Source organism: Leiobunum rupestre, chromosome 10 (assembly GCF_980474605.1).
Source record: "Leiobunum rupestre chromosome 10, qqLeiRupe1.1.hap1, whole genome shotgun sequence".
NCBI classification, from domain to species: Eukaryota; Metazoa; Arthropoda; class Arachnida; order Opiliones; family Sclerosomatidae; genus Leiobunum; species Leiobunum rupestre.
Window position 1 is genome coordinate 30085766 of NC_143393.1, and position 27616 is coordinate 30113381.

Sequence of the window (27616 nt, forward strand, 5' to 3'; positions counted from 1 at the left end):
TGAAAAGGGTGGAGGGGACACCACGGTAGTTATCATACGGGAAAAGGGGGATGGAGTACCAAGGTAATTATCGCATGCGAAAAGGGAAGGGGTACCACGGTAGTTATCACATGGGAAAAGGGGGGAGGGGTACCACGGTAATTATCACATCATGGAAATTATCCCCTAGGGAAAAGGGGAAGGAGGCCTTATGGGGTAAAGGATACCACGGCAATTATCGCGTGGAAAAAAGGGTCGGGGGCCTTACTACGGTGGTTCGACTATGGGGTAACGGGTGCCACGGTAATTCTCGCATGGGAAACAGGGGGAGACGGCCTTACTGTGGTGGTTCGTATATGGGGAAAAGGGTGCCTCGAAACACACCACTAGCTGAAGGCCCGCCTGTAATGCGGCCTTCTCAGCTAGTTTGTATTAAAATTCATTGACATCTGAGTGTGTTCATTGCTCCTTGCTGCCCATAGACATATGATTGTCTATGTCATAGAGATAGAAAAGAAATAGAGGCACTATTGTATCTGGCGAAGTTGACCGCGAGTGCCGACCCCCTTTTCGCCAATGTAGGAAGCCATGAGATGGGCAGATTACGTGGCGCCATCGATGCGCGGTGAAATGAAATACATTATGCCTTTCGGAAACTCAATTGTCATTTGATGTAAGCAAAGGAAGGATAGATGGCGCTGCAAATTCTGCCCATCTCCACTTTCATACATGCTTAAGGGGGGGATGAATTTTCCCTGTCAAAAACAGGGGTGCCTTATCGCGGTAATCTTTCCTCTATTTCTTTTCTATCTCTATGGTCTATGTTGCTGCCTTGGCTCTGAGACTGTGTCCATACACAGTAGGGTATATACTGTCTATGCTGTGTTCAATCCAAGTTGCCAGTTGGACATTTTCCCGGCCTAATAGGTGTTTCTATAAAATACGGGAGGTCACGTGTAAATGTTTTTTCTAAGGCACTCTATCTCTATGAAGTCACTAGCTATAGTTATTGAAGATAGAGAGCGTGCGCTCGAGTCGATAAAGATTTTGGTATTTGAATTTGACGTGCGAAACGCGCGTGCCAATAAAGCACTAAAAAGCTTAAGCTCGTGACGCGGGGAAAAACATTTTATACATTTAATTTTTTTATTGATTTATGTTATAGTTTTTTTTTAATAAAAGTACGTTGCAGGTGGTTTTTTCCGCTTGTTTTGGAGTACTTAAATTATAGCCATGCTTATCTTCTAATACAATTTTTTATTTAATGGTTAAAATTTTAAATCTAAATAATTCGAAAAATTTAATTATTTTTAAAATAGTTTTATCCCGCTGGCTACATTTTTAGCTAGTTTTATTTCCATTTGGGATAGGGACGTCACTGATACCTGCCAACACTGCGTCCAATCATATGCTGGGGGTGCTGTTTTGAAATGTACTTAAACCGTTGTCGAAAATGAAATCTATTTTTGAATTTTATGCATCAGTTCGCTCTTTCTTAAATATCGAGTTTTTTTAGAGTATTTTATTATTTTCGTGTATTATTTATGAGTATTTCTAAATATAAGGATAAACCGTATCTTGAACGTAAGTTTAAACCGAAGTTTTTTTATTTTTAATAACCAAGGGGGAAGCATGGAACTAATAAATAGCTATTTATTAGTTCCATGGGGGAAGCAAAGGATACCAGTTTATCTCATTGTAATTAATTTCTCTTACTATTTTTATTTCGTTCAAATGCCCTTATGCTGTGAGACACAAAAGGGTATTTAGGATGGTCTTAATAAAATACTAAAAAGTACTGACCAACATTCTGGTAGGTTACCCAAACATTTGCGCAATAATTTTTATAGCTGGGGAGTATTGCATTCAAGAATCAATTTTAACGACTTCTTTCCATTATCATGAGACCAGTATCAACACTAAATTTCTTGATTTGATTATTTTGTTTAAAATTGATCCAAACCAAAGTTAATTGTAAAATAAAATTTTAGTTTTTATATTTAAAATTGATTTAGAATGAACCTACAATTGTCTAGTAAGCAATAAATTAAGTAACCTTCTTTTTAATTTTCAATTTTAATTGACATTGAATATTGTGGCTTATGGATGGGTAAATTTTGAAACTGGCTTTACCATGCAACACTGGATGCTTGATTTTGTATGTGCCAAATTTGGCAGTTATTGGTTGAATGGCTTGCAAACTTTGCTATAATTCCAAACATGTTTAGTAGCTAAAAAGGGGAGTGTTGTCATAATTAAAATTAATGGAGGGTGTTATTATTCCTGGAGTAAAACATTTGGCTACAAGACGTGCTGACACACGTTAATTCATTCAGTCAGTGTTCAGCGATAGATACTTTTATCTATAATTTGAAGTATCTAAATGCGGATCTAGGTATTTTTTTAAAGATAAATAAAAAATTTAAAATACTACCTTAATTTGTTTATCAATTTTTTTATATATACTCAATTTAAATAAATAATAAATAAATAATTATTTTTCTTGATACATTTATCTTATTGTCCATTTCTTAAGATAACTTTTACTTATGACGAAAATATTATCTGTACTTATCTAAGAATTTTTTTTTTGGTAGCTATTTGTCATTTAAATTAGGTACAAAGATTATTTAGAATTTTACCAAATGGAATATATACTTTACACTTAGTTTGAACACGCTTTGTACGCATTGGAGTACGTGAGATAAATCCAAGTATGGCGGATGCTAATAATATCAGAGTCCTTAAAAACGGTAATATTAATGGTGAAAAAAGTGCTGGTAATAAAGACGAATGGACAAGTACAAATGAGCTCGAAAGCAATGACCAGAAAAATGGTACCCTTCCTTACCTGTTGGACGGTGAATTTTTTGTTACGGACGGGGAATGCAGTGCTGAAGATGGTCCAATAAGTGTACAATGTTTAAGTTGTTCTGGCACTAAAGTCTTGAAAACATCAAGGACATCTACTGGCAACTTACTCAAGCAGCCTGCAACGCCGGTGACCTAACCAATATATATCCACGGCCTCGCTTAATTGTATTTACACTTATTAGTTACTTCTGTGGTCACACGTTGAAAGTATCGTACTTATTTCTTACTTTTTGGTGGTATCACATTGAAAGTGTCACACTTATTTGTTACTTCTGTGGTCACTCAATGAAAGTGTCACACTTATTTGTTACTTCTGTGGTCACTCAATGAAAGTGTCACATTTATTTCTTACTTCTAGTCATACGTTGAAAGAGTCACACTTATTTATTTTTTCTAGTCATACGTTGACAGTGTCACACTTATTTATAACTTCTAGTCATACGTTGAAAGCGCCGAGGATTATTTGTTACTTCTGATCACACTTTTTTTACTTCTGGTCAGGCATTGAGTGTCAAACTTAAGGCTCATTCGCACTATCTAAATTTAGTCAGCTGACTAAATCAGGCAGACTAGTCAGTCTGACTTTTGCATTCACACTATCCAACTGACACGTTCACATTACCCGCCTTGTTCGTCCGACCAAAATCATTATAGTTGTCAGCTGACTAAAGTTGGATAGTGTGAAAGAGCCTTTATTTTTTCTGGTCATACCACGAAGACTAGTTCGATCAGTGTCATACTTAATTGTTACTTCTGGCCATACATTGAAAGCGCGGCCTTAACTTTCATGAAAATTGGACTAAAATTAAGTAACGTTGTGCAGACTTTTAGGCGAAAATATAAAACCACAAAAATTGGGGTTCCATAAATTACCCTGGAAACTATACTTAATTTTAATATTTACTGATGTAACCGAAAGTGGAGGTCCACTGAATCCTAACCTAACCAAAATATTTTTTAAACGTTATCGGACTTAACACAATATAAAATAATAAATTAGGCAAATGCCCAACTTCTATAGGGCTCGAACGAAATATCATTGACTTTTCTAACTCTAACTGTTAAAGAGATATGCGCGACACGGCGGCATCGGCATCGACATTGACATCGGCTACACTATACGTAAAAATAATACACACAAATCCCAAGGATTGTGTATAAAAACTTTCAAATTCGAAATCAGTATCTTATTGCTATTTTATCTAGTTACAAATATTTATATCTAACGGTAATGTGTCAAATAAAATAGATAAAACTATTTTCAAGTAAAAATTCAAAAAGATATTTTCCAATATTCTTATTAAAAATAAATAAGTTTCTAAAAATAAAAATAAAAATTGTTTAGATTTTCATCGATTAAAAAAGTATCTTTTTAAATTTTACTGGTAGATACCTTCGATAGTTTGGCATTACGTAGTTTTATCTTTTTATCTACTATCTGATATCTTTTACCTAGATACCGAATCGCTGATCACTGCATTCAGCGTAGCATGTGTGTGGCTTTGGAAATCTAAGGGCATCGTAGACCTGTTATTACTCTCTCATATAAAACACTGTTTAAAAATGTGTAGACAAAACTCATTTAGTACAATGAACATGTATGTGCTCTAACTAAACACTCCTTTTTTTCTCAATGTTTAATCTATCGCGAGTTAATTGGATTGTGTCACTTGAGATGTGTTGCGTGCCATTATAGAATTTGAAGCAGGGGCGCTCTTCTGTTTTGTACAGTGGCGTAAACCAGGGGGATCTCTGGGTCCAGACCCCTCCCCTGTGGGCCTACCTTTGACTACTAAATTTTGACCCCTTCTCGACCCCCCCCCATGACAAATTTCTGGCTATGCCACTGGTTGTGTATTTCAATCTTCAGCATAGTTAACAGTAAAAAGTTTCGTCACTGAATTTTTTACTTCGTTATAATTTTAATATATTTCAAATGAATTAATTTTTGATAAACTTTAGTGAATAAAGTTCACAGTCGAGAAATTGAAATTTTATTCATGATGGATTTTCTATCAAAAGATTAAGATTCATTCCTGATTGTGATATGAGTTCATTGAAAGCACCTGGTATACCAGTACTATCTAAATTGCCATCGTATACTGTAAGTGTAGCTTTATTCTGAATTTACTTTAAGTGCTTGTACTATGATTTTTTAAAAATTTAATTGATCATGGTTTTAGGGACAAAGGACAACCAGAGGTGCGACTTGTACTATTACAAAACCAGATTCCCAGTCTGCCACGGAAACCGGTAGAAAAAGACATGTGGATGAAGCTGACATACAAAACAATTTATTTGGTCTTCCGCAAGGGGTAAAATTGATAAATAATTTTAGGAGTTTATATGGGAAGATTTTTTTTACTAGGAAAATTTAGGTTAATATGAGGTGATAATTAGCACAAATTAGGGTAAAGTTAATTTTTTGTAATTTGCTACAGAAGTATTTATTCGAAAATAGATCATCAAATTACCAGAATGTTAAAACAAAAATTAACCCCATAGGAGAAAATAAATCAAGGAGGCAATTGCATTATTTGCCACTCAGTGACATTTGGGCCCCTCTCTGGTTTGTGTTTTTGTCTAGACTTATATTCAGCAACTTTCATCAATTCAAATTCTAGCATATTATAGCGAACTTACCAATATGAAAACTGTGAATTTCTATGAAATATCATTTACTAATCCTTTCAAATTTATTTAACCGTGTTCTTTAATTAAAGGGTTAAAAAAAACATACGCCCCACTGGAGCTGCCCCATGGCAAAACCTTATACCCAAAAATTTCTGAATTTTTTATTTTTACGCATCAGTATTACTAAGAATGTATTTATTTATATTTAGGAAGAATTATTATGTTGCGGCTATCGCCGGGCACGTTGAATGCCTTTCCCCCATCTCGCGCGGAGGGAAAGACAAAACGTCACCGGCGTTTGATTACTATCACGCTAGGTGACATAAATTTTAAGCAGCCAATGAAATACCGGGACTATTCGTTTTATTTTAAACGGGGGAGCGTACTGGGGGGAACAACGGTTGGATTGAGAGAAAGGCTAAAAACTGTCTCGCCATAGACATTCTCCCTAGGTATAAACAAATACATTCTTGGTATTACTAAGGCATGTACAAAAGTACTGTAAAAGTTTCAGGTAAAAGTCATAAATATTTAACTATTTATGACTTAAAAAATGGTTTTGGATTTTATAATTTTCGCATTAAAAACCATGTTAAAATCTTTTAACTTAGGTTTTGAAAAAGTCAAATATCTCTGTTTCGATAGTGTTGGTTAAAAGGTTTTGCCATGGGACAGCCGTCTGGTTCTGATATATATTTACTCCTACCGATTTGAAATAATCTAACTTGTCTCTTATATTAAAGATTTTTTTTTTCAGGACATTCAAGTGAAACGTTTGAAAGTTGATGGAGCTACTGCAAAACCAGTGGTTGCTATTAAAAAGAAACGAGTTTCAATGGCTCGTAAAATGATTAAAGCGTCTCAAAGACCCAGAATCACTTCTAACAAGGGAGCAACTGTTTCAAAACTCTCGCCAAAGAAAACTGCCAAGCCAGTACCATCAGCTTTGAAAGAAATGAAAAATGTAGTGAATGCCTCAAAGAAAGATGCGCATCCGCAAGTAAATACAGTTTCTATATATTTTGCATGAGAAAGTACGTAAAGGTCGCAATGACCATTAATTTTCTTTGACCTCGGAGAGTTTCATACAGCGATCCCAAAGGTCTGTGTGAGGAAGGGCAGGTGTGCCTTTTTTTTTTTAAAAACTGAAACTAAAATAATAATATAAGAAATGAAGTATTATAATTTGATACTAAAACAAAGATTTTAAAATGACTGAATGTAATCTAATTACAGGAAGCAATCGTTTTTCTTGACTATGAGTGAATTTTTTGGCTCCTAATGCCCTTAATACCTTTTTAATTGTTGAAGCAACCTTAAAAGTTGGGAATGGTCAATTACAATTTCAATAAGATAAATATTTAGAGTTTGAAAAAATTATTTTCTTTCATTACAGGCAAAAGCTACAAAGCGAGCGCCGTGGGATTTAAAAGGGAAATTACAAGACTCCGAAGAGAAGAACCGAAAACTGATGCAGGAGATAAAAGATTTAAAATGTCAGCTTCAACAATTAGAGAAGGAAAAAGACAGCATAATTGAGGAAAGTGCTAGCTCGATTCAGGATAGAGATAGAGCTATTGAAGACAATAAAAAGAAAACTGATTCAATTCATAGCTTGGAGTTAAAACTTGAAGATACTCAATCAAAACTAAGGTAATTTTTAAAAGCTGTTAAACTAAATTTAGGTAATTTAATTTTTTGGTATTATATTATTTACTGTTTAGAGTATTATAATTAAGTGGCTGAAATAACAGGGTTCTTGTGTGTAACGATCTTTTAATGTCTAATTTCTTAGTGATCTTGAAATAGAAATGCCTGTGTTGAAGAGCAAGATTGCAGAAGTGGAATCGCTACTTGGCAGCAAAAATACCGAGCTTCAGTCTGTGAATGAGAAATACCGTCTTTTAATAAAAGAGAGTGAAACGTTAAATGTAAGCACATTTTGATCTTTAGTATTGTTTTCTTCTTTTGTGGTTTTTTGTGTACATAGGGAAATAGGACCTTTATGTTTTGATAGGAAGAGTTCGTTACTTTCTTCCTAGTTAAGAACATTACTGTTTTCACAAGATCTTATTTCTATTAAATGCTATTTTCATTTTGACTTCTTATTAAAAGGTTTTCTTAGAAGATTCAACAAATAAAAATAACAGATTAGAAACTGAAATATCCCTGTTAAAGACAAAGTGCACAGTCATGAATGAAGATCTGCAGAAGTTAGAAATTTTGAGAAGGAAACTCCATAACACGATTTTGGAATTAAAGGTACTGCATGGTTTAATGTACAATTTGTTGAAATACATTTTTAATTTTCTCTTTAGGGCAATATTCGTGTTTTTTGTCGTGTACGACCATTTATTTCATCAGAAACTGACATAGAAAACATGGAGCACATCCAATTTGTTGATCACAACACTCTTTCGCTTATAAAACCCAATGAAGGAGAGGTATGTAATTATTTTCAAGTATTTTGCGTTGGCTCTGTAAATCAATGCACTCTTAATTAAAAATTTAATACAGTTACTACAATCTTAAAATCTTAATTTATGACTTGGCTGGTTTGAATCGCTATTAGAGCAATATTTTGAATTTTTGCAGACTAAAAAGGTTGCGTTGGAGTTTTCGCTAGACCAAGTGTTTAAATCGTCGGTTCAGCAAGATGAAATATTTGAGGAGATTTCGCAGCTAGTTCAAAGCGTACTTGATGGCTACAATGTGTGCATTTTTGCATATGGACAGACTGGATCAGGGAAAACCTTCACTATGGAAGGACCGGCTTCCATCCATGATTTCAATGCAGATTCAAACCACCCAATGCTTGGTGTTATTCCCAGAGCAGTTCAGCAAGTGTTTTCTGTTGCTGAAAACCTAAAACTTAAGGGTTGGCAGGTAATATTTTTTCATTCTTATAATGAAAAGGCAAATTGAGTTAACTTTTTTTTATTCTAAGTATAAAATTGAGGTCAGCGTTGTAGAAATCTACAATGAAGTCATCAATGATTTGCTTCAGTCGAAAAGCGAACCTTCCAACTTGGCTCACCATTCATCGCAGGCATCGATCAAACTAAATGAAACCAAAGATGGGAACACTATGCTGTCGAATTTGGTTGTCTTTACCGTGCATTCAGCCAGTGATGTAAATATATAACATATAAATATCAAAATTTAATTTTAATTTTACTTGTTTTAAATTTAGGTTTACAAGTTATTAAAACAAGCTAGAAAAAAGAGGGTTACAGCCGCCACATTAAACAATGACCATTCATCAAGATCACATTCTGTTTTTATGCTACATATTACGGGGAACAACATTTTGACAAGTGAAAGTTGTGAAGGTATATTGTTTTACATAATTTCAGCATTTCTTTTTTACATAAATCTGTAATTAGCTAGCATAACAAAGCCGGAGGCGTATTTCTGACATTGTTAAATTTCAAGATGGAAAAGGCTTTTATTAATCCATATATTTAAGAGAGTACTTATCATGAATCTTAAATGTACTAGAGCGTTAAAGGGGGGGCATTTTTGTTTAAACTATTCTAAAATTCAGGGAAACCATTGTAGGCTTAAAATATTTATACATCTGCTCAAGGACTGTTTACAAAAAGTCAAATCCGAGGATTAACAATAAATATTTCCAACATAGTACATAAGGTAGTACCACAAGCTTGGTAAGATTATTAAATTATTTAACTACCAAGTCAGTTTTGGAATTTAATTAAAATATTGAGATCATTTTGTTATACATTCGTCCCTATTCGCTTCATATTTAAAAAAAATTTGGTCCCTACTTTACCCTACTATTGTGAAAAGTTTTGTTTTACCCCTAATTTCTTAAATTTTTGCGGGAGCCCGGTTTTAATGAAACCTTGTTCACATGGTATGTCATAATTGAAATCAATTTGAAATTTCCAACTGGTGGTCAAATACACTTCATCGAATTTATAGATGGGAAATGCAAGTGAAAGATGTGCATTTTTAAAGCTGCCAAATTCATCAGGCTGTTGTTATCTATAATTTAGTTTCTTTTTAATCAGTAGTTTTCAAAGGTAGTGTCTATAATAGCACATAGAATAAAGGAATTTTCTACTTATTGTCTCCTAATTGTAAGTTTTGTGTAAAACAATATTTTAATGAAAATATTTTCTATGGAAATATCATAGAGGCAAGCTTTTGAGTAATTATGTTAAATACGCAAATACTAATCATATACCATCTCAACAATGGCATTGGGAATCATTCAATAGACTTAACTTTTTAATACTATAAATGTAATAAGTTGATATGCATATTTGTACTTTTCTGAATTAACTCTGGTTTGAATTAATTGCTCTTCTTTTAGGAACTTTGAATTTGGTCGATCTAGCTGGCAGTGAAAAGTACGAGAGCAACTATGAAGCCGACAGAAAAAAAGAGACAATAAGTATCAACAAATCTTTGAGCAATTTGGGGAATGTGATAATGGCTTTGTCACAAAAAGTAAGTTCAGTTTTGCTTGTAGTATCTTCTAGTGATGTACCATCAATAATAATTTATATAGATATATTAGACTAATTTGATTATGAGATTGTAAATTAAAACTATGATAATACTGATACCGATACCAATGTTCTTATGAGATGGGTAGTTGATACCCATAATTTTGTACCGAATATCCAACAATTTTTGCAATGCAATGGAAAAAAAAGTAAATTGACTGCATAAGTCAGTTCAAAGTTATTAGCTATGACAATGTCATAAATCCCACTTAAAGGGCAATTAAAGTGGAATTGGAAAAACTACGTGGTAGAACCTGCTTAAACTACAATGTCACTCAACCTAGTACGTTTTGGAGTTGTAGGGCATAGCGCCGGGTGGATTCTTGTGAAAATGAGGCATGATCTGTTTCACTTTTAGCCTGTGTCACGGTGTATGGAGGAGATTTTGCAACGTCACTTTTGTTGTTTTATAAGTGGCTTTCAATGAAAAGATCAATCAAGGTCTTTAATACTAAGCAAAAGGAAAATTTAATTTCTAGGCAATATTTTTCTTTGTAACGTTTATTATAGCAAACAATTTTTATTGCAGACTGAGCATGTGCCATACCGCAACAGTAAGCTGACACACTTACTCAAAAACTCTTTGGGGGGAAACAGCAAGACACTCATGTTTGTCAATATATCACCGCGTATTGACTGCCTTGCTGAATCCATTAACTCCCTACGATTTGCTACCAAAGTTAACTCCTGCAACATTGGCACAGCTAAAAAAGTTAAATGTTTTTAAAGTTTTTTTTTAGTTCAAGATTTTTAAGCCTTCCAAGTATTTTATTTTTTAAAATGTGAATTGTTTTATTTTGGTGAATAAAAAATTTAGTGTTCTATATTGTACAAATATACATCTGAAAAATATGGTTTATAAAAGAATAAATAATAAATGTCTTCAAGCATTTTGATGGTTGGGGTAAAATTGGGGAAAACATTCTGACCTTGCTCATGGTTGTGGCTGGTCTTTGTTGCCATGTTATGATTTGGTTGTCCTGTTATTATTAACATTGCAGGATGTGGTGTTAGGCCTTGTGATCTGACATGACTTGTTGCGAGTTATATTCCTAAAATTTGTGTCTTGCAATTATCAACTGTTAGACTTACTTTGACCTTAGGTCCATTGTGCAACCCCCATCCTGTGATTTTGGGTAAAATGTCCTATTTCCGACACAAAGTTAAGAATATTTGGCCGAGATGTTGAAGAAGTCATGCGTCTTCAACCGATACATACCAAGATGCTCAAACATTTGAGCCGCATAATATACACAGCAACTTAAGACTTTGAAGAAATATAATTGATTTAAAAATATACCTGCTTTGTTTGATTCTTTAGGTTTGGTTCAACTGGTTAATCTTGTGTTCTGTTTATATTTAATTGTAAGTATTCCATGGTTCATGTGCAAGGTCTTATAAAGTCATATCAGATTAAGATTTCAGGGTTCATATGCAAGTTCTCACCCTAATGAAACTTTCAGGGTTCATAGATGAGTTAAATGGATAGGTTGAGTTTCTACTATGCATATTATTATTTATTAGTAGGGGTTAGATCGTTGGTGCCTGATCTAACACTTCGACCAGAGGTCCATTGTGCTACCCTAGCCAATTAAACCTAGAAAAGGCTGTCTCTGAAACGAAGCGCAAGATCAGCTTTTTCCGAGCTGTTGGAAAGATATCTCATTTCCTACCTGTGTGTACCAAGACGCTCACACCTTTTGAGCTGCATAAGAATCACAGTCTCCTACTCTGCAAGGCAAGCCATGCACATACAACTCTCACTGATGTCAATAAGATGCAAGTTTATTTTAAGCTGTCAATGACCTAAGGTAACACCCGTAACCCATCTGATAAAAGGCAGTAGTAGGGCCAAGGATAAACTCCTTGGTCTGCCTCTGACCATCCAACCTGTTCCTCAGCCAGGAAGGCTACCACATGGCTGCGAAGCACGCCGTTGGAAATAGGAATGGTAGTTTCAGCACCGAAGAACTTAGCCTTCGCACACTCCTGAGCCAGAGTGGCGGCCTTCCCATGACCCTGATACCCCCTATGACCAGGCACTTAATAGAGTTAAGCCTTGTTATGGTTGACTAGTTCTGAGAGGAGATTCAAACAGCTAAGAATGAGCTTAGAAGTAGCAGAGAGAATTTAGATCTAAATTATCTCTGGAAGTAGTGTTGTAAGTCAGGAAAATGACCGAAGCCTATTTTCCCCAAAAAATAAAAAAAGTTTTCATTTCATGATTAGTCTAACTAATCTATTTGGCAAAAGCTCTTCCCTCATATGTACTATACCGCTCGGATCGTCCGACTTCGACGTCCGCGGGAGGTACCGCCATCTACGTCTCCTATGATTATCGATCGTGCCCAGTTCCTGATGTATTGTTATCGAATTCCTGCTCATCTTGCAAAACTAAACCTTATAATGGTCTTGACTACACTGCTATTGAGCTCCACACTCTGTCGGCCTCCTTTTTGGTCGTGTGCGTCTATCGCTCTGGCTCGTTCAATAACAAACCAGACCTTCTACACCTTTTACAGCACGTTAACAACTATGCATCCTCAAAAAATGTATGCCTACTTTTAATGGGCGATTTCAACTATCCCACTATAAACTGGTCCAACCCTGAACCACCACAGACCACTGCGCAAGCAGACGACGACTGCAGGGTCTTCACCAATTTGTATCCGTCGCCACTCGGTTTTCTAAACATGACGATAACAGTTTGGACCTGATGCTCTCAAATGATCCGCTGCTCGTCTACGATGTGAAATGTGTCTCCCCTCTGGGCAAGAGCGACCACCAGGTGGTCTCTTTTAAGCTTCCCAACTCCCTGTTGCGCGAGTGGACTACTTCAATTCTGACTACGGGAATCTGAATGCCCATCTCTCCGGCCTCGACTGGCCCACTGTCTTTCACTCTCGGTCTGTCTCGGAATGCTGGGATATTTTTTGCGCTGAACTACTTTCTGCCGCTAGCCAACTTCTCCGCATTAAGAGGTCTGGTGTTCGAAAATTTCCGTCGAAAGAGCTCCGTCTTGCCAAAGGCGCCGAGGAAAAGACTTGGAAAACTTTCAAAAAACACAGGAAGCTACAATCCCCCAAACTCGCCACTCTTCATGATAACTACAAAAAGGCAAGAAATCATCTTTCGCACCTGTCCCGCAAAGCCAGACAAAATGTTGAAACCGTCACCGTCGACAATATGAAAACAAACCCTAAAGCGTTTTTCAAGTTCATCAATTCGAAACGCAAGAGTCAAAACCTGGGGTTCAATGCCTTAGACTACATGACAAACCAATCACTGCTGATAACGACATTGCGTACGCGTTTAACGCCTACTTTGTATCTGTATTTACTCCATCACAAGAACCAATACCAACTCCCACTGACAAAGCTAGCGAAGCAGTCTTATCACCAGATGACTCTTTCCAAGTTTCCTATGTTGACGTACTGAAAAAATTGAAAGGCCTAAATTCAGCTAAGGCACCTGGCCCTGATAACAATCACCCCAACCTTTTAAAACGTACTGCATCCAGTATTGCCGGCCCTTTGACGTACATATTCAACTTAAGTTTGAGCACGGGTCTTGTTCCCGAAGACTGGCGCACGGCCTACGTCACTCCTATCCCAAAGAAAGGGGATCCAACCAAACCGCAAAATTACCGGCCCATCAGTCTTACTAGTCAGGTGGTAAAACTCCTAAAATCACTTGTCAAAGACTCTCTACTGCAAAACCTGATGGCTTCGTCATTCTTCTCGAAAAATCAACACGGCTTTCTACCCAAACGGTCTTGTACCACGACCCTTTTGGAAGCATCAAACTCTTGGACCTCTGCCCTGGAATCTGGGCACGCCGTTGACGTGATTTACCTCGACATACAGAAGGCCTTCGATACCGTCCCCCATCACCAACTTTTCCGGAGTCTCCAGGCAGCGGATATCTCAGGCTACCCTCTTCGCTGGATACAGGCCTTTCTGACCCAACGTTCTCAACGGGTTGTCATTAGAGGTGCTAAGTCCTCTTCTCGTCCTGTTACCAGTGGGGTGCCGCAGGGCTCGGTATTGCCCCCCCCCCTGCTCTTCCTCGAAACTGATCAAAACTATCTTCAAAACCTTTATCCTTCCACTACTGGACTTCGCGTCACCAATTTGGTCCCCACATTTCAAGAAGGACATTACCCTCATAAACAAATCGTTAAATAGGCTCACTAAGCTTGTCCTTCAGCTGCGCGATGTTTCGGCTGACGACCGCCGACAGTTCCTTTCCATTCCCACGCTACAAAAAAGACATCAAACAAATGACCTAACCGAACTATTCTCTATTGTGTCAGGCTCCAGTTTCCTTCATGAAGAAATTTTTCGAGCGCCCACATTTGACTTCCACCCGCGGACACAACAAAAAACTATTCCTACCTCGCACCCTCTACATTTGGAATTCTCTCCCTCACGACTTAGTGTCTCTACCCTCAAAACATTCCTTCGCCCGTATCCTATCTTACCCCCTCCTGTGCTTAACGTTTTTACTGTATTCATATTAGGTTTTTCTTTATATAACTCAAACGTTTGTATGCTCTGTAACCGAAAATTTTGGAGTGCCTATTAAGCAGACAGTGGCAGCTTTGGTGCGTAAATAAAGGAAAAGAAGAAAAGTGAAGAACAACCCCCTCACCTTTTTTGTTTGGGTTTTTTTAGATGAAAGCCCAGTGTGTAAGGAGTACTATGGTATTTTTTTAGTTACCGCAAATGAGAATTAGTGAAGTGAACGCGTTTTGAAAATCGCCAATTTCAATGCATTTCCGTAACTAGTTTAATGGAATTTCTATACTTTTTTCCCCGAGATAGAGCAGGAACCGTGAAATCAAAATGTATGTTTGGTGTGTACTAACAAGGAGACTACCCGAGGTGTAACTCATCGATTTTGTTTAAATTCAGGGATTAAGTAGACCTTCATGTAACTTAAAAAACTCCAAAGGGAAAAAATGCGATGGGCTTTAATTTTACCATGGCAACCGAAAACGTTTTAGATAAAATACGCGAAAAAGTAGATTAGTCCATAATTAAAAGGGATAATATATCTAAATCCTAAACAAATTTGAAGAAATTAAAAAACTTACTAATAACTCGTACCGATAGGTCTTCGAGCGAATCTCGGATCAAATAGATCTTCGAGTAATAAACTACATAAAAACTAAATAAAATAGCCAGAAATTCCAACGGTAGACCGGTTTCGTTCTATTTGGAACTCATAAGTACCGTGCGGGAAATCTGGCCGGCGACTGTTATATCGCAAAGAGAAACTAAGCCTAAACATTAAAAATTTCAAAACGCGTTGCATAGCAACGGAAAGCCGAAAAGGGGGGAGTGTGGTGGAGAATAGTATATACGATAAGTTAAGTTAGGTGGTCTCTTCTAACTTAACTTATCGTATATACTATGGACTAATCTACTTTTTCGCGTATTTTATCATCCTTCTCACAGTCCTTAGGTGGTCTCTTCTAACTTAAGAAAACGTTTTTGACAACTAAAATATTATATTTCTCTATGTAAATTAACATGGCAAAATCGAAGATTCGAAGGAATTACTCAAAATTTCAAAGATTTTTTTATTGTAAATATCTAATTTTGGGTAAATATCTAATTTTGGGTAAATGTCTAATTTTGGGTAAATGTCTAATTTTGGGAAATATCCAATTTTAGTAAATGTCTAATTTTGGGTAAATATCAAATTTTGGGTAAATGTCTAATTTTCGGTAAATGTCTAAATTTGAATAAATATCTGAATTTGGATAAATATCTGAATTTGGATAAATATCTGAATTTGGATAAATATCTGAATTTGGATAAATATCTGAATTTGGATAAATATCTGAATTCGGGTAAATATCTAAATTTTGGTAAATGTCTAAATTTCAATAAATATCTGAATTTGGTTAAATATCTGAATTCGGGTAAATATCTAAATTTTGGTAAACTTCTAAATTTGGGGTCATTCCACGACAAATTGACCAAATGTTTTGGAATTTTCCACCCTACCTTTTAGACTTGGATAAAAATTAGTCATAAGGGTTATACTGGGCGATAAAGCCGAATAAATTGGGGTAAAAATCTAAATTCAAATGGGTAAATTTACTATAAATATCTAAATTCAGGTAAATTGGGTAAATTCATATCAAATATCTAAATTTGTTTAGATTGATCAGGTAATGTAAATTGGATAAAATTTTATCAGGTTATTTAATTCGAAAAGCTTTATTAAGTACGTGTAAAATTTTTAATTTAGGGTAAATATCTAATTTTTAGACATAAGATATGAATTTATCCAATTTTCAGTACCTGATCGATCTACCCAAATTAAGACATCTAATATGAATTTACCCAATTTACCGGAATTTGGATATTTATAGTAAATTTACCCAATTTACCCATTTTAATATAGAATTTTACCCAATTTACCCATTTTAATATTGATTTTTACCCGAATTTATTTACCTTTATCGACCAGAATAACCCTAAGGCTAATTTTTCTCCAAATCTTAAAGGTAGGGTGGCAAATTCCAAAACATTAAATTAACATTAAATAAAATTGATGCGTAGAAACATTGGGTCGATTTGTCGTGGAATGACCCAAATCTAGAAGTTTTCCAAAATTGAGATATATACACAATTTAGATATTTACCCGAAATGAGATATTTATCCAAATTACAATATTTACCCAAATTTAAATACCCAATTTTAAATACTTACTCAAATTTAAATACTTACCCGAATTTAATTTCTTACCTAAATATTTAAGTATTTACCAAATTTAGATATTTACCGGAATTTAAATATTAACCAAAATTTACATACTTACCTGAATTAAAATATTAACCAAAATTTACATACCTGAATTAAAATATTAACCAAAATTTACATACTTACCTGAATTAAAATATTTACACAAATTTACATACTTACCTGAATTAAAATATTAACATAAATTTAAGTACTTACCCAAATTATTACTCAAATTAAAATAATTATCCAAATTTAAGTACTTACCCAAATTATTACTCAAATTAAAATAATTATCCAAATTTAAGTACTTACCCAAATTATTACTCAAATTAAAATAATTATCCAAATTTAAGTACTTACCCAAATTATTACTCAAATTAAAATAATTATCCAAATTTAAGTACTTACCCAAATTATTACTCAAATTAAAATAATTATCCAAATTTAAATACCCAAATTTAATACTTATCCAAATTTAAATAAGCAAATTTAGATATTTACCCAAAATTAGATATTTACCAAAAATTAGATACTTACCCAAAATTAGATATTTACCCAAAATTAAATTCTTTCCCAAAATTAGACATTTACCCAAAATTAGATGTTTATGCAAAATTAGACATTTACCCAAAATTAGACATTTACCCCAATTAGACATTTACCCAAAATTCGATATTTACCCAAAATTAGATGTTTATGCAAAATTAAATATTATTTACCCAAAATTAGATATTTACCCAAAATTAGACATTTACTAAAAATTAGATATTTACCCTAAATTAGATATTTACCCAAAATTAGATATTTACCCAAAATTAGACATTTACTAAAAATTAGATATTTACCCTAAATTAGATATTTACCCAAAATTAGACATTTACTAAAAATTAGATATTTACCCTAAATTAGATATTTACCAAAAATTAGATATTTACCCAAAATTAGATATTTACCCAAAATTAGACATTTACTAAAAATTAGATATTTACCCTAAATTAGATATTTACCAAAAATTAGATATTTACAATAAAAAAAATTGTTGAAATTTTGAGTAATTCCTTAGAATAATGAGGAAGTAAGATTTAAACCACTTATTGTACAATAAAAGTTTTTATTAGATAAAACAACGACTAGTTTCGTTTCCCATTCGGGAACTTCATGATGAAGTTCCCGAATGGGAAACGAAACTAGTCGTCGTTTTTTCTAATAAAAACTTTTATTGTACACTAACGAGGTAAGTGGTTTAAATCTTATTTCCTCATTATTTAAATGTACAAGTGTCGTTTAATTTTTTAATTCATTTTAATAAATTTTAAAATATTCAATTCCTTAGAATCTTTGATTTTGCCATGTTAATTTACATAGAGAAATATAATATTTTAGTTGTCAATAACGTTTTCGGTTGCCATTGTAAAACTAAAGCCCATCGCATTTTCCCTTTGGAGTTTTTTAAGTTACATGAAGGTCTACTTAATCCCTGAATTTAAATAAAATCGATGAGTTACACCTCGGGTAGTCTCCTTGTAAGTAGTAATACTGAAAGGGAAAATTGTAGTGGTAGTAGGTTACATGACGTAGAAATAAGTGTGTAGACTATACTTAACTCTTACAAATAAGGGGTTTCGGTGTTAACTGAATATGTAAATGATATGTACCTCAAAGTACTTCGTTTTCCGCGTTTTAAGCACTTGGAACTCGTTATGCACGTGCCGTTTTTTGAGCATCGACATTTAGCTGGCATTTTTTTAAATTCCCGCAAATGGTTATTAGTGAAGTTAACGCGTGTTGAAAATTTACAATTTCAAAGCATTTGCGAGGGAAATTTTTTAATTTTTTATTGAAAGAAAATTTTTAGCCAACGAATTAATGCACAACAGTGACAAAGTAAGAAAAAAACATCTCAACTTGTGCAATCGAAAACAGAATATTGGCGCCTGACTGCGCCGCGCACTCACTTCGCTCGAGCGCTGGAGGCGCTCAGCGCCACCCCAACCCCATTCTTGCTATCACGATGGGCCGTCTATAACGCGACCTAGAGGACAGTACCTAGCCATAACGTATCAAGTATTGTCCAAATTCCCTATAAAGTTTTTAATTGCTCAATACGCGGAAAACGCAAAGTTCGAGATAACTTTTTTAAGTGCTCAATACTCGGAAAACGAAAATAATTCATTGATGTTCAATTCTTCACATTGGCCCAAATAATTAATTTGTGTTCAATTAATATAGACCAAAATTAAATTTTGTATTCGTGTGTCCTACTCTATCTCGGGGGCAGAAGTATAGAACAGCCAGTGAAATCTGCGTATAATAACAGTGAAATCTCAAATGGCCGAAAACGTTTTATTTACATGTTTGCGGATAATAATTAATACACCATTAAATTCAGCGTAAAAAAAATGCTATCAATAAATCGTTAAAAAAATGAAAAATTATACTGGGGGGGGGCTATTCTTCACATTGGCCTTTTGTTTTCAAATTGAAATAAAGTGGCATTTCGCCTCATTTTTTCGAATCTATAAGTAAAATTAAACATCTAAACTAGTTTAAACCGATGAACAATGTAGCCCTATTATTAGTGTTTTGTAGTATGTTTATTGATATTAGACATTTTATATCGATAAAAAGTTAAAAACATTAAAAACCCTTAAAATTAATTTTTCCGGAAAATTAACAACACTACTTAGAAGTGATTCTAAACTGATTAAGAGCAGCCTGGACAGTTTTTTCCCGATAATACTTCTTAAGACAAGTCTGCACAGAAGCGAATAGCAGAAATCTGCCTCAAAAACCATGGCCAAAACATAAATGCTCTCATAAAAGCCAAATTTATTAGTTTGGCAATAAGCCCCAGCTCCCACCTCTGAGTGATTCTTGGAGCCCTCCGTGAACCACACAATTTATTTCACCTTTGGTTCCAAAAAATGTGTTGCCAGTCCACTGTAAACGACTTAGAAAGTGAACACTAAACAGTTTTTCTAAGTGTAACTTTGCATACATGTTGTCAGAATCCATCAACAAGATCGGTAGCTGACTAGAGTATTGCCCAAACAATGTTGTGTGGCTACGTTCCCAATTAGTAGACCTCCACCAACCGTGTAGTAACCTATAGGCACCCCCATATTGCAACCTCCTCTATATAAAGAATAAGAGGAAGAATATTCAGGAGCACCTCTAGAGAAGCACTTAAGCCACTTCTCATAGCTCCTGTAATGCCGACACAGCAGCCTTTGTACGGTGCGTAATTCCGCTGGAACCGACTTAAGCACTGCGCTCGACCACCAAACTACTGCTGCATATGTCAGCATGGGCCTGTTGATCATAGTATAGATCTAATAAACAACCCTTGTGCCAGGGGCGCAACAACCCCCTAGAGTCCATCGGAACCCCTTCCCAAGGTGTCCACGCAAATGTCTCATGTGGTTTTTTTAGTCATTAATGTTGCAACTTGATGGACACCCCCTAGCTTTTAGAGGTTGTTGCGCCCCTGCCTCGTATGGTACTTCTAACCCTCCATAAAAACATTTTTCCCTTCTTGATACTAGATCGAGATGGGGCTTCCATGTTAGTCTACGGTCGACCATGACACCCAGGTATTTCACCTCAGTCGACCAAGACGGGCCCAAAGAAGGAAAAATCATCAAACCAGTCCTGTACCTTCATCCGAGTAAAGGGAACCAGACTCGTCTTATCAGGATTGACGGTGCCAGCATTCCACAGAGACGAGAGCTCTTCTGATCATAGTTCCTGGGAAGTGGGAATCTCCCAGTAATAATAATTGCAACATCTTCAGCATAATCGAAGTCGCGAAAGTAACATTATTTCCTCCTCTGAGATAGGATTGTTCGGAAAGCAATCTTTTAGGAAGGCCATCTTAGGCAACCCTACTGCGTCGCTATAGGACAGGAAGCGAATGATCCCTATCCTTTTTGGAGCCAGATTGGGAAGTCCCAGAGGATGGATCTGAGTCCTCTGAACTGAGCCTATTGAGTGCAAGGATTACTTTGTCATCCGTAGGTGACTGAACCACTTGCTTAGCGAGCCTTGCAGCCTAACGGCCTTCATTGCGTGGCGCCGTATTAGAAGTACCTTCCAAGGATGACCCAGACCCAGACGCCCCATAGAGCCGGTTACTGCAGGAAGCAGACCCTTTACCGTGGTTTTGATTTTTGTTGTAAATTTAAAGAATCAACATAAGATCCCACTAGCCTTGAAAGCGTATTCTCTCGAAGTACCTTTCTTTTCTTTGATGAAATTAAAAGTATCTATTATCGCTCGAGGACCTTGGTATCGAGATTCGCTTGGCAATAGGAGAAAGGAAGAGGGTTGAATGATAATGAATAGGATTTTCAATGGATGCATGATATAAAACAGTTCTTTATTGACATACACAAAATAATATACATTACCAATAATTGTTAGACCAATAAGTATTGGATACCATTTGGGAGAGGTTAAACAAACCATTTTCTTAACTAGGGGTTTGGATATTTAAAGGAACACTTCCAATATTAAAGGGAATTTGGGGTTTCATTCTCTTAACATGATTTCTAGGGATCAAGACTCAACCTTTAATAGGCCCAGAGGATGCTTTTCTACAGTTCTTTTTTTTCTACTCAGGAGAAGGAGGTTAAGGAAACGTCTCTACTAGTGTTGTTAGTTTGGAAATGACCGAGGCTTTTTCCGTAAAATTTTCCGTAATTCCATGATTAGTCTAATATATTGTTTGCAAATTGAAATAAAGCGGTATTTTAGCCTCATTTTTTCGAATCTAAATGTAAAACTAAACCTCTAGACTAGTTTAAACTGATTAATAATGTAACAATATTAATGTTTTGTAGTATGTTTACTGATATTAGACATTTTATATCGATGAAAAGTTAAAAACCCTTAAAAGTAATTTAAGTTTCAATCGTTTTTTCCGATTTGCGGAAATTTTCGAGGGATCGGTTTCTTCTGGGGACTCTGTCATTTCGGTGTCTTAAAGAACTAGGTATCTCAAAGAGTGGTCTAATTTTGGAGGCACCGTCTTGACCGGGATGATCTCGTTGACGGTTCGGTTGATTCAAGGGGGATTCTCTTTTATTAACTTAATTTTCTCTCTCTCGGATAGTCTTACACGAAAAGTTAATAATTTTTAGTTCCACGTACTTAATCGAAATTATTTGTGCTTTGCATCTTTTATTTAACTAGGAATATTCGCGGCAGGGCCGTGCTTTCCCTATGGTAAAATTTAGTGACCCTGGGCGATCATCTAGCTTGTACCCCCTAAGCACAGCCCTGATTCTACGTGACTTCAACATTTCTCGGGTGAAGATTGTTTGAATTTTCCAGTTTGAATTTTCCCGGTATCTAGGCATTATTATTTATTTTCTTGCCGTCTTTCGGTTTTGTTCTCCTTCCATTTGGGGAGGGTTGAAGCGTAGGGTGCCGGAATTGTAGGCTTTCGGGTATCAGTTACTTGTGGTTTCGATTTGGAGTGACGTGAAACTATAACCAATTAGTTTCTGATTCGTACGGTTGATTTATTTATGGTTAATCTTTGGGAAACCCCACAAATATCAAAATAAAAAAAGTATTTCGTAGATATCGCCGACCGGGGGTAACATACTTACCATTCGTGTCATTCTGAATATAAACTTATCAGAATATGGATTTGATATCAGTGCCACGCAAAGAAATTTCGGGTCCCAAGGCAAACTATGTCGTAGCAGGCACTTTGTAACGGGATTATTTTATCCCATTAACAATTTATTGTTACTCCGGGTACTCGCATAACTGACACTATTGGGGTTAGCTAGATAATAACTTTTGCTTGGCTCAAAAATCATAGGGATGTGTTTCGCCTTAACTACGAAGGTAATAAAACTATTCATTGAGAATTGCCATAGGTAAAATTTAATAGTGACTCCAGAAATAATTTCATTCAACAACAAAACAAGAAATGGCGCAAAGGCCGTGAAAAGGTTATACACTGAGATACATAACAAATTAACCCGTAGGGTTAATGTCAGAGGCATATAAAAATGGTAACTTGACCAAGATACTAAAATAGCATAATTGATACAGCTTCACTAACAATGTTCTACGCCCGAAGGCCATTGAAAGTCTTTGGGTGCCATATTATCGGCTTATAACCCGATTACACACCGCTAACCATAGTTTGTGGTTAACGCGGAAGTAGCGACGAATCGCCATTATGAGTTAAAAGTATACTCAAGTGAAATTAAAGGCAGCGTCCAACGAGGTAGTCCGTCGAGATGGAGGATCGCTGGCTCCGGTTATCGCGGACCGCACATAGTTAGAGTTGGTGTCGATGAACCGCTACCGAGAAGCACCGGTGAACACTTTGATGACTTTATTTTAACTTTATTTTGGAGCGGTTGGTCGGTCTCTCTTGGAGAGAGAGAGAGAGAGAAACTCCAACTTCAGTTCTAGTTGTCGTTCTGATTCTCTAAATCACTGATTTCTGGCTTTAATCAAAAGGGGGCCGTGACCTATTTCATCCGGGTCGGATATAGTGTCACTTGGACCCAATAACCTCATGGCATCCATATTAGAAATGCCCAATAGGCCGAGGTGGGATGTGCCAAGTCTAATGACCAAGGGGGCACTTAGTCTTGATTACCCCAGGGTCAGAGGTCGGGACACTTTCACTGGAAGTCGGTAAGGCCCGCACACCTCGCGCAAGATCCAAGGTCAGAGACCATAAATAAAAATAAATAACCACTTTAATTTTGACACATTCAATTTTTAAAAGAAATATAACAAAAAAATACTTTAACATGAAAGCATCGATACCGATGCACACATTACTGGTTTTATGGCAATTCTCAATTCTTGGAATAAGAGTTCGAAATGAATAATGAAGCTAAGAAACTTTATGGGACTAACATTTTGGAACGGGCGGCTTATGACAATGCCTCAAAAGAAAAACAGGGGAAGGGCTATCGGACCAAGGACAAAAACAGGGTCGGGGAATAGAGACTATGCGCACTAGTCTTCTAAACCAGCGGTTCCCAATTTATTTTTGCTATGGAACCCTAAATTATCCACCTAATTCTGGCGAAACCCCAACTCATTTTTTTACTTATCTTAAAAGACTCTTGACACAAACAAAGATGGCCGCGCTGCGAATTCTCGGAACCCCTGTGACCCTTTCGCGGAACCCCAGGGTTCCACGGAACACCTTTTGGGAACCGCTATTCTAAACTAATTTAGGGACGACTCTGCTACAGTGCCTGGGTGCACCTTCGCGGAGCCCAATTGAGAATATAACAATCGTCAGAAAGAACGGCCAGCATTCAAACTCAGGAAAGATATTTTAAACGAAACTTAAGGGGGAGAAGCGTGAGAGGGATAATTGTTACTAAGAAAATTTAACGAAAGAGCAATATATTCCAAAACTTAGTATTTGTGGCCTTCTTGTTGGGAAAGGCTACCTTAGAATATATATGCTTCCATTTGCATTCCCACCAAAAAGCCTATGAATTCATCCACAGCCTTTAACTGAACTATTTCGTCGTCTCATTTTAACAAGCTGGGCCGACCTTATGCATTCGTCTATTCAATCCATTGGGCAAAAAACAGCATCCCACACGAGGAGAACGCAACCCGTCAAAAGTCTGCATTTTCTAGCGTACAGTTTCCATTGGTTAGACGGTTTAGCGCCTGCTGCCGTCGGAAGGCTAAAATTCGCAAATTGTCTTCCCCCCGCCCGTAAAACGTGCAGCGTTCGTCCAATGAAATTTGTACACAACACTGCGTTAGCGTGTTTAAAGGCTAGCTGCGTTCTCCTTGTGTTTGTTGCTCCTAGGTTACATGATGTTTCTGCTTTAAAGAGCTATAATATTTTATATGGTATTAATTCATGTCGTTCAGTTATTGAATATTAACATAATCATAGATATAGTTCAATTACTTATCGAGTTCTAACAGTTTAAGGACCTGCGGCCATCTTCCAAGATGTCGTTGAAATCACAATGACTACAAAAACAGAATATTTATGTACATTTATTTACTTCATCTCGTCTCTAATTGGTTGAGAACTAAATAAACATAAGCTAATTTAATAGCAATAAAACATTCCAAATTAATCTCTAGTTTTTCATTAAATTTCACATAATGATATAATTCCGCTTATATTGTTTCAATTACGCATTTAAGATATGACGTGGACACCACTTTGAAAAGCTACGATTTTGAGAGTACGTAATGTAATTTGGGAGATCCTGTTGTCTTATCTATCAACTATGAAAATTTCGTCTGGCACCAGCTGATGAGACCGAAAGCCGCTACACATCGAGATATACAGGGTCTTTTTTTTGCTCGGAAAAGTGTTTTTTTTTTCAAAAACTATTTATAGTACCGATTTCAAATTTGGATGGTCAATTCTCTATACCGGGGGACATCAGTTTGAGAAATTTGAGCGTTTTCGGTAATGTTTTTCACCAATTTTGAAAAATTATTTTTCGACCACTAGGTGCGAGATAAAAAATTTCTATTATAAAGTTGTAGGCCGTCATCGAAAACCCTTAAAAATTGTTAACTCGACGAAAAACAACTTATTTATCAGTGAAAATTCGAGCTTGAAAAATTTACAAGTTGGTGAAGCCAAATTACGATTGTTTGAAACGATAATTGAAAAGGGAACAAGTCTAATACAAACGTAGTAGAGTTTTCACACTTGAAAAAATGTACACGTTTGGTTTTTAAATGCAGATATTTTATTCACATAAATTTTTACAAAACATTTTCAATAATATCACCATTGGCTGCAACACAGGTTTGTGCGCGGACAATTAAGTTCTCAAACGCTTTCTCTACCATTTCTGGTGTGACGTCTCGGCAAGCACTGATTATTCGTCTAATGAGTTCCTCCCTAGTTTCAATGGGCGTGGCGTATACCTTTGCTTTAACGAATCCCCAGAGAAAATAATCCAGCGGTGTTAGGTCAGGTGACCTTGCTGGCCAATGCACTGGACCATTTCTCCCTATCCACCTTTCAGGAAACTCGTTGTTGAGGTGCTCAGTTACTTGCCGGGGAAAATGCGGAGGGGCGCCATCTTGCTGAAACCACAACTGACGTCTTTCAGCCAATGGAAGGTCGTCGATTGCGTCACTCAGTTCGTTCTGTAGAAAATGTAAATACCTTTGGCCGTTGAGGTTCGTCGGCAGGAAAAAGGGACCAATCAAACGGTTTCCAACAAGTCCAACCCAAACATTGACCCGTTCAAATTGAACCTGGTGATGATATTCAAAACCCCAATGTGGGTTGATGTCAGACCAAAGATGGCTGTTTTGATGATTAAAGGGCCCATCTCTAGAAAATGACGCTTCGTCGGAGAACAAAACATGGCGCAAAAATTGTCTATCTTCTTGGACAGCATTTAGTAACCAGTTGCTAAATTCATAACGTCTTTGATGGTCTCCGTCAATTAGTCCTTGGTGGAGCGTAGCTCTGTATGGGTGATAGCGATTCTTACGAAGAATTTTCCACACACGATTTGCAGAACAACCCAAATCAGCAGCGGCGTTAGCGCAACTGTGACGAGGATATGCCACAAAGTACGCGAGTACATTGTTCTCGAAGTCTAAATCCGGTTGACCCAATCCGCGAAACCTAGGTTGCAAGTTACCAAATTGATTGAAATTGTGAATTGCTCGTCTTACTGTATTTACAGATGGTGCTCCATTTGGATGTCTTTCTGCGAAGATTTCAGTCACTCTTCTAAGGTTTTGCGCTGCTTCTCCATAGTAAATGGCAACTATCTCGGTACGCTCAGCTACTGAATAACGAGGCATTGTTCGAATTATTATCAAACACTGATAATAATCTCCCAAAGTTTTCCTTTAAATACCCAATGCATGTTTAGGATTGACCTATAGCCTCGTGTTTTTTAAATCCGGTCGTTTTTTTAACCAAAGTTTCAACTGGATTAGGTAATTCGGTTTCAATTATCGTTTCAAACAATCGTAATTTGGCTTCACCAACTTGTAAATTTTTCAAGCTCGAATTTTCACTGATAAATAAATTGTTTTTCGTCGAGTGAACAATTTTTAAGGGTTTTCGATGACGGCCTACAACTTTATAATAGAAATTTTTTATCTCGCACCTAGTGGTCGAAAAATAATTTTTCAAAATTGGTGAAAAACATTACCGAAAACGCTCAAATTTCTCAAACTGATGTCCCCCGGTATAGAGAATTGACCTTCCAAATTTGAAATCGGTACTATAAATAGTTTTTGAAAAAAAACACTTTTCCGAGCAAAAAAAAAGACCCTGTATATATATCGAAGTGGGACTATTGCTATGGACGGATTGTCGTTAAGTGTTGTGTGTGTGTTTGTTTGTTTGTTTGGTGTGGAAAGCAACGACACGGCAGATGGCGCTGCGAAAATAATTTGCAGTTTTGGCGAAACCGGGATTCGAACTCATAGTCAAAAACTCCGATTATTGACGCCTTTACGCTCTCGGCCACTGGAAGCTTACCAAAATTTGTTCGGAACTTCTACTGTATTCTCGTCAGTTTTAGCGACGCGGGGGGAGTTGGCTAGTTAAGTTGTCGAAATTCTCGTCCGTTTTTACGCCTTATTTTTCGTATATTTTCGGAGTTTAAGGTCAAGTGAACCTCAAACTTCGCGTCGGGTGGTGGGTGGTGGGTGGTGGGCATACTCGCTTAAGATGCCTCGCTCGAAAGTGAGTACTCGAATAAACGAACTTGGAAATTTTATATGTTCGGGTGGTGAGCAGTGGTAGGTGGGCACACTCGCTTAAGATGCCTCGCTCGAAAGTGAGTACTCGAATAAACCAGCTTGGAAATTTTAAATGT

The 27616-nt window shown here is 36.3% G+C and overlaps 1 protein-coding gene across 1 annotated transcript; it reads left to right on the top strand.

Annotated features, from left to right (window-relative positions):
• Positions 1-1544: 1544 nt before the first annotated feature.
• On the top strand, positions 1545-10861 carry LOC149925354 (carboxy-terminal kinesin 2-like). The gene is made up of 13 exons (XM_090160901.1): positions 1545-1563; positions 4876-4957; positions 5037-5168; positions 6245-6487; positions 6884-7140; positions 7283-7418; positions 7603-7749; positions 7806-7931; positions 8083-8373; positions 8435-8620; positions 8681-8819; positions 9827-9963; positions 10552-10861. Exons 2-13 carry the CDS (start codon positions 4901-4903, stop codon positions 10747-10749), a joined length of 2049 nt encoding a protein of 682 aa, XP_090017027.1. The 5' UTR covers positions 1545-1563; positions 4876-4900; the 3' UTR covers positions 10750-10861.
• Positions 10862-27616: the final 16755 nt, after the last annotated feature.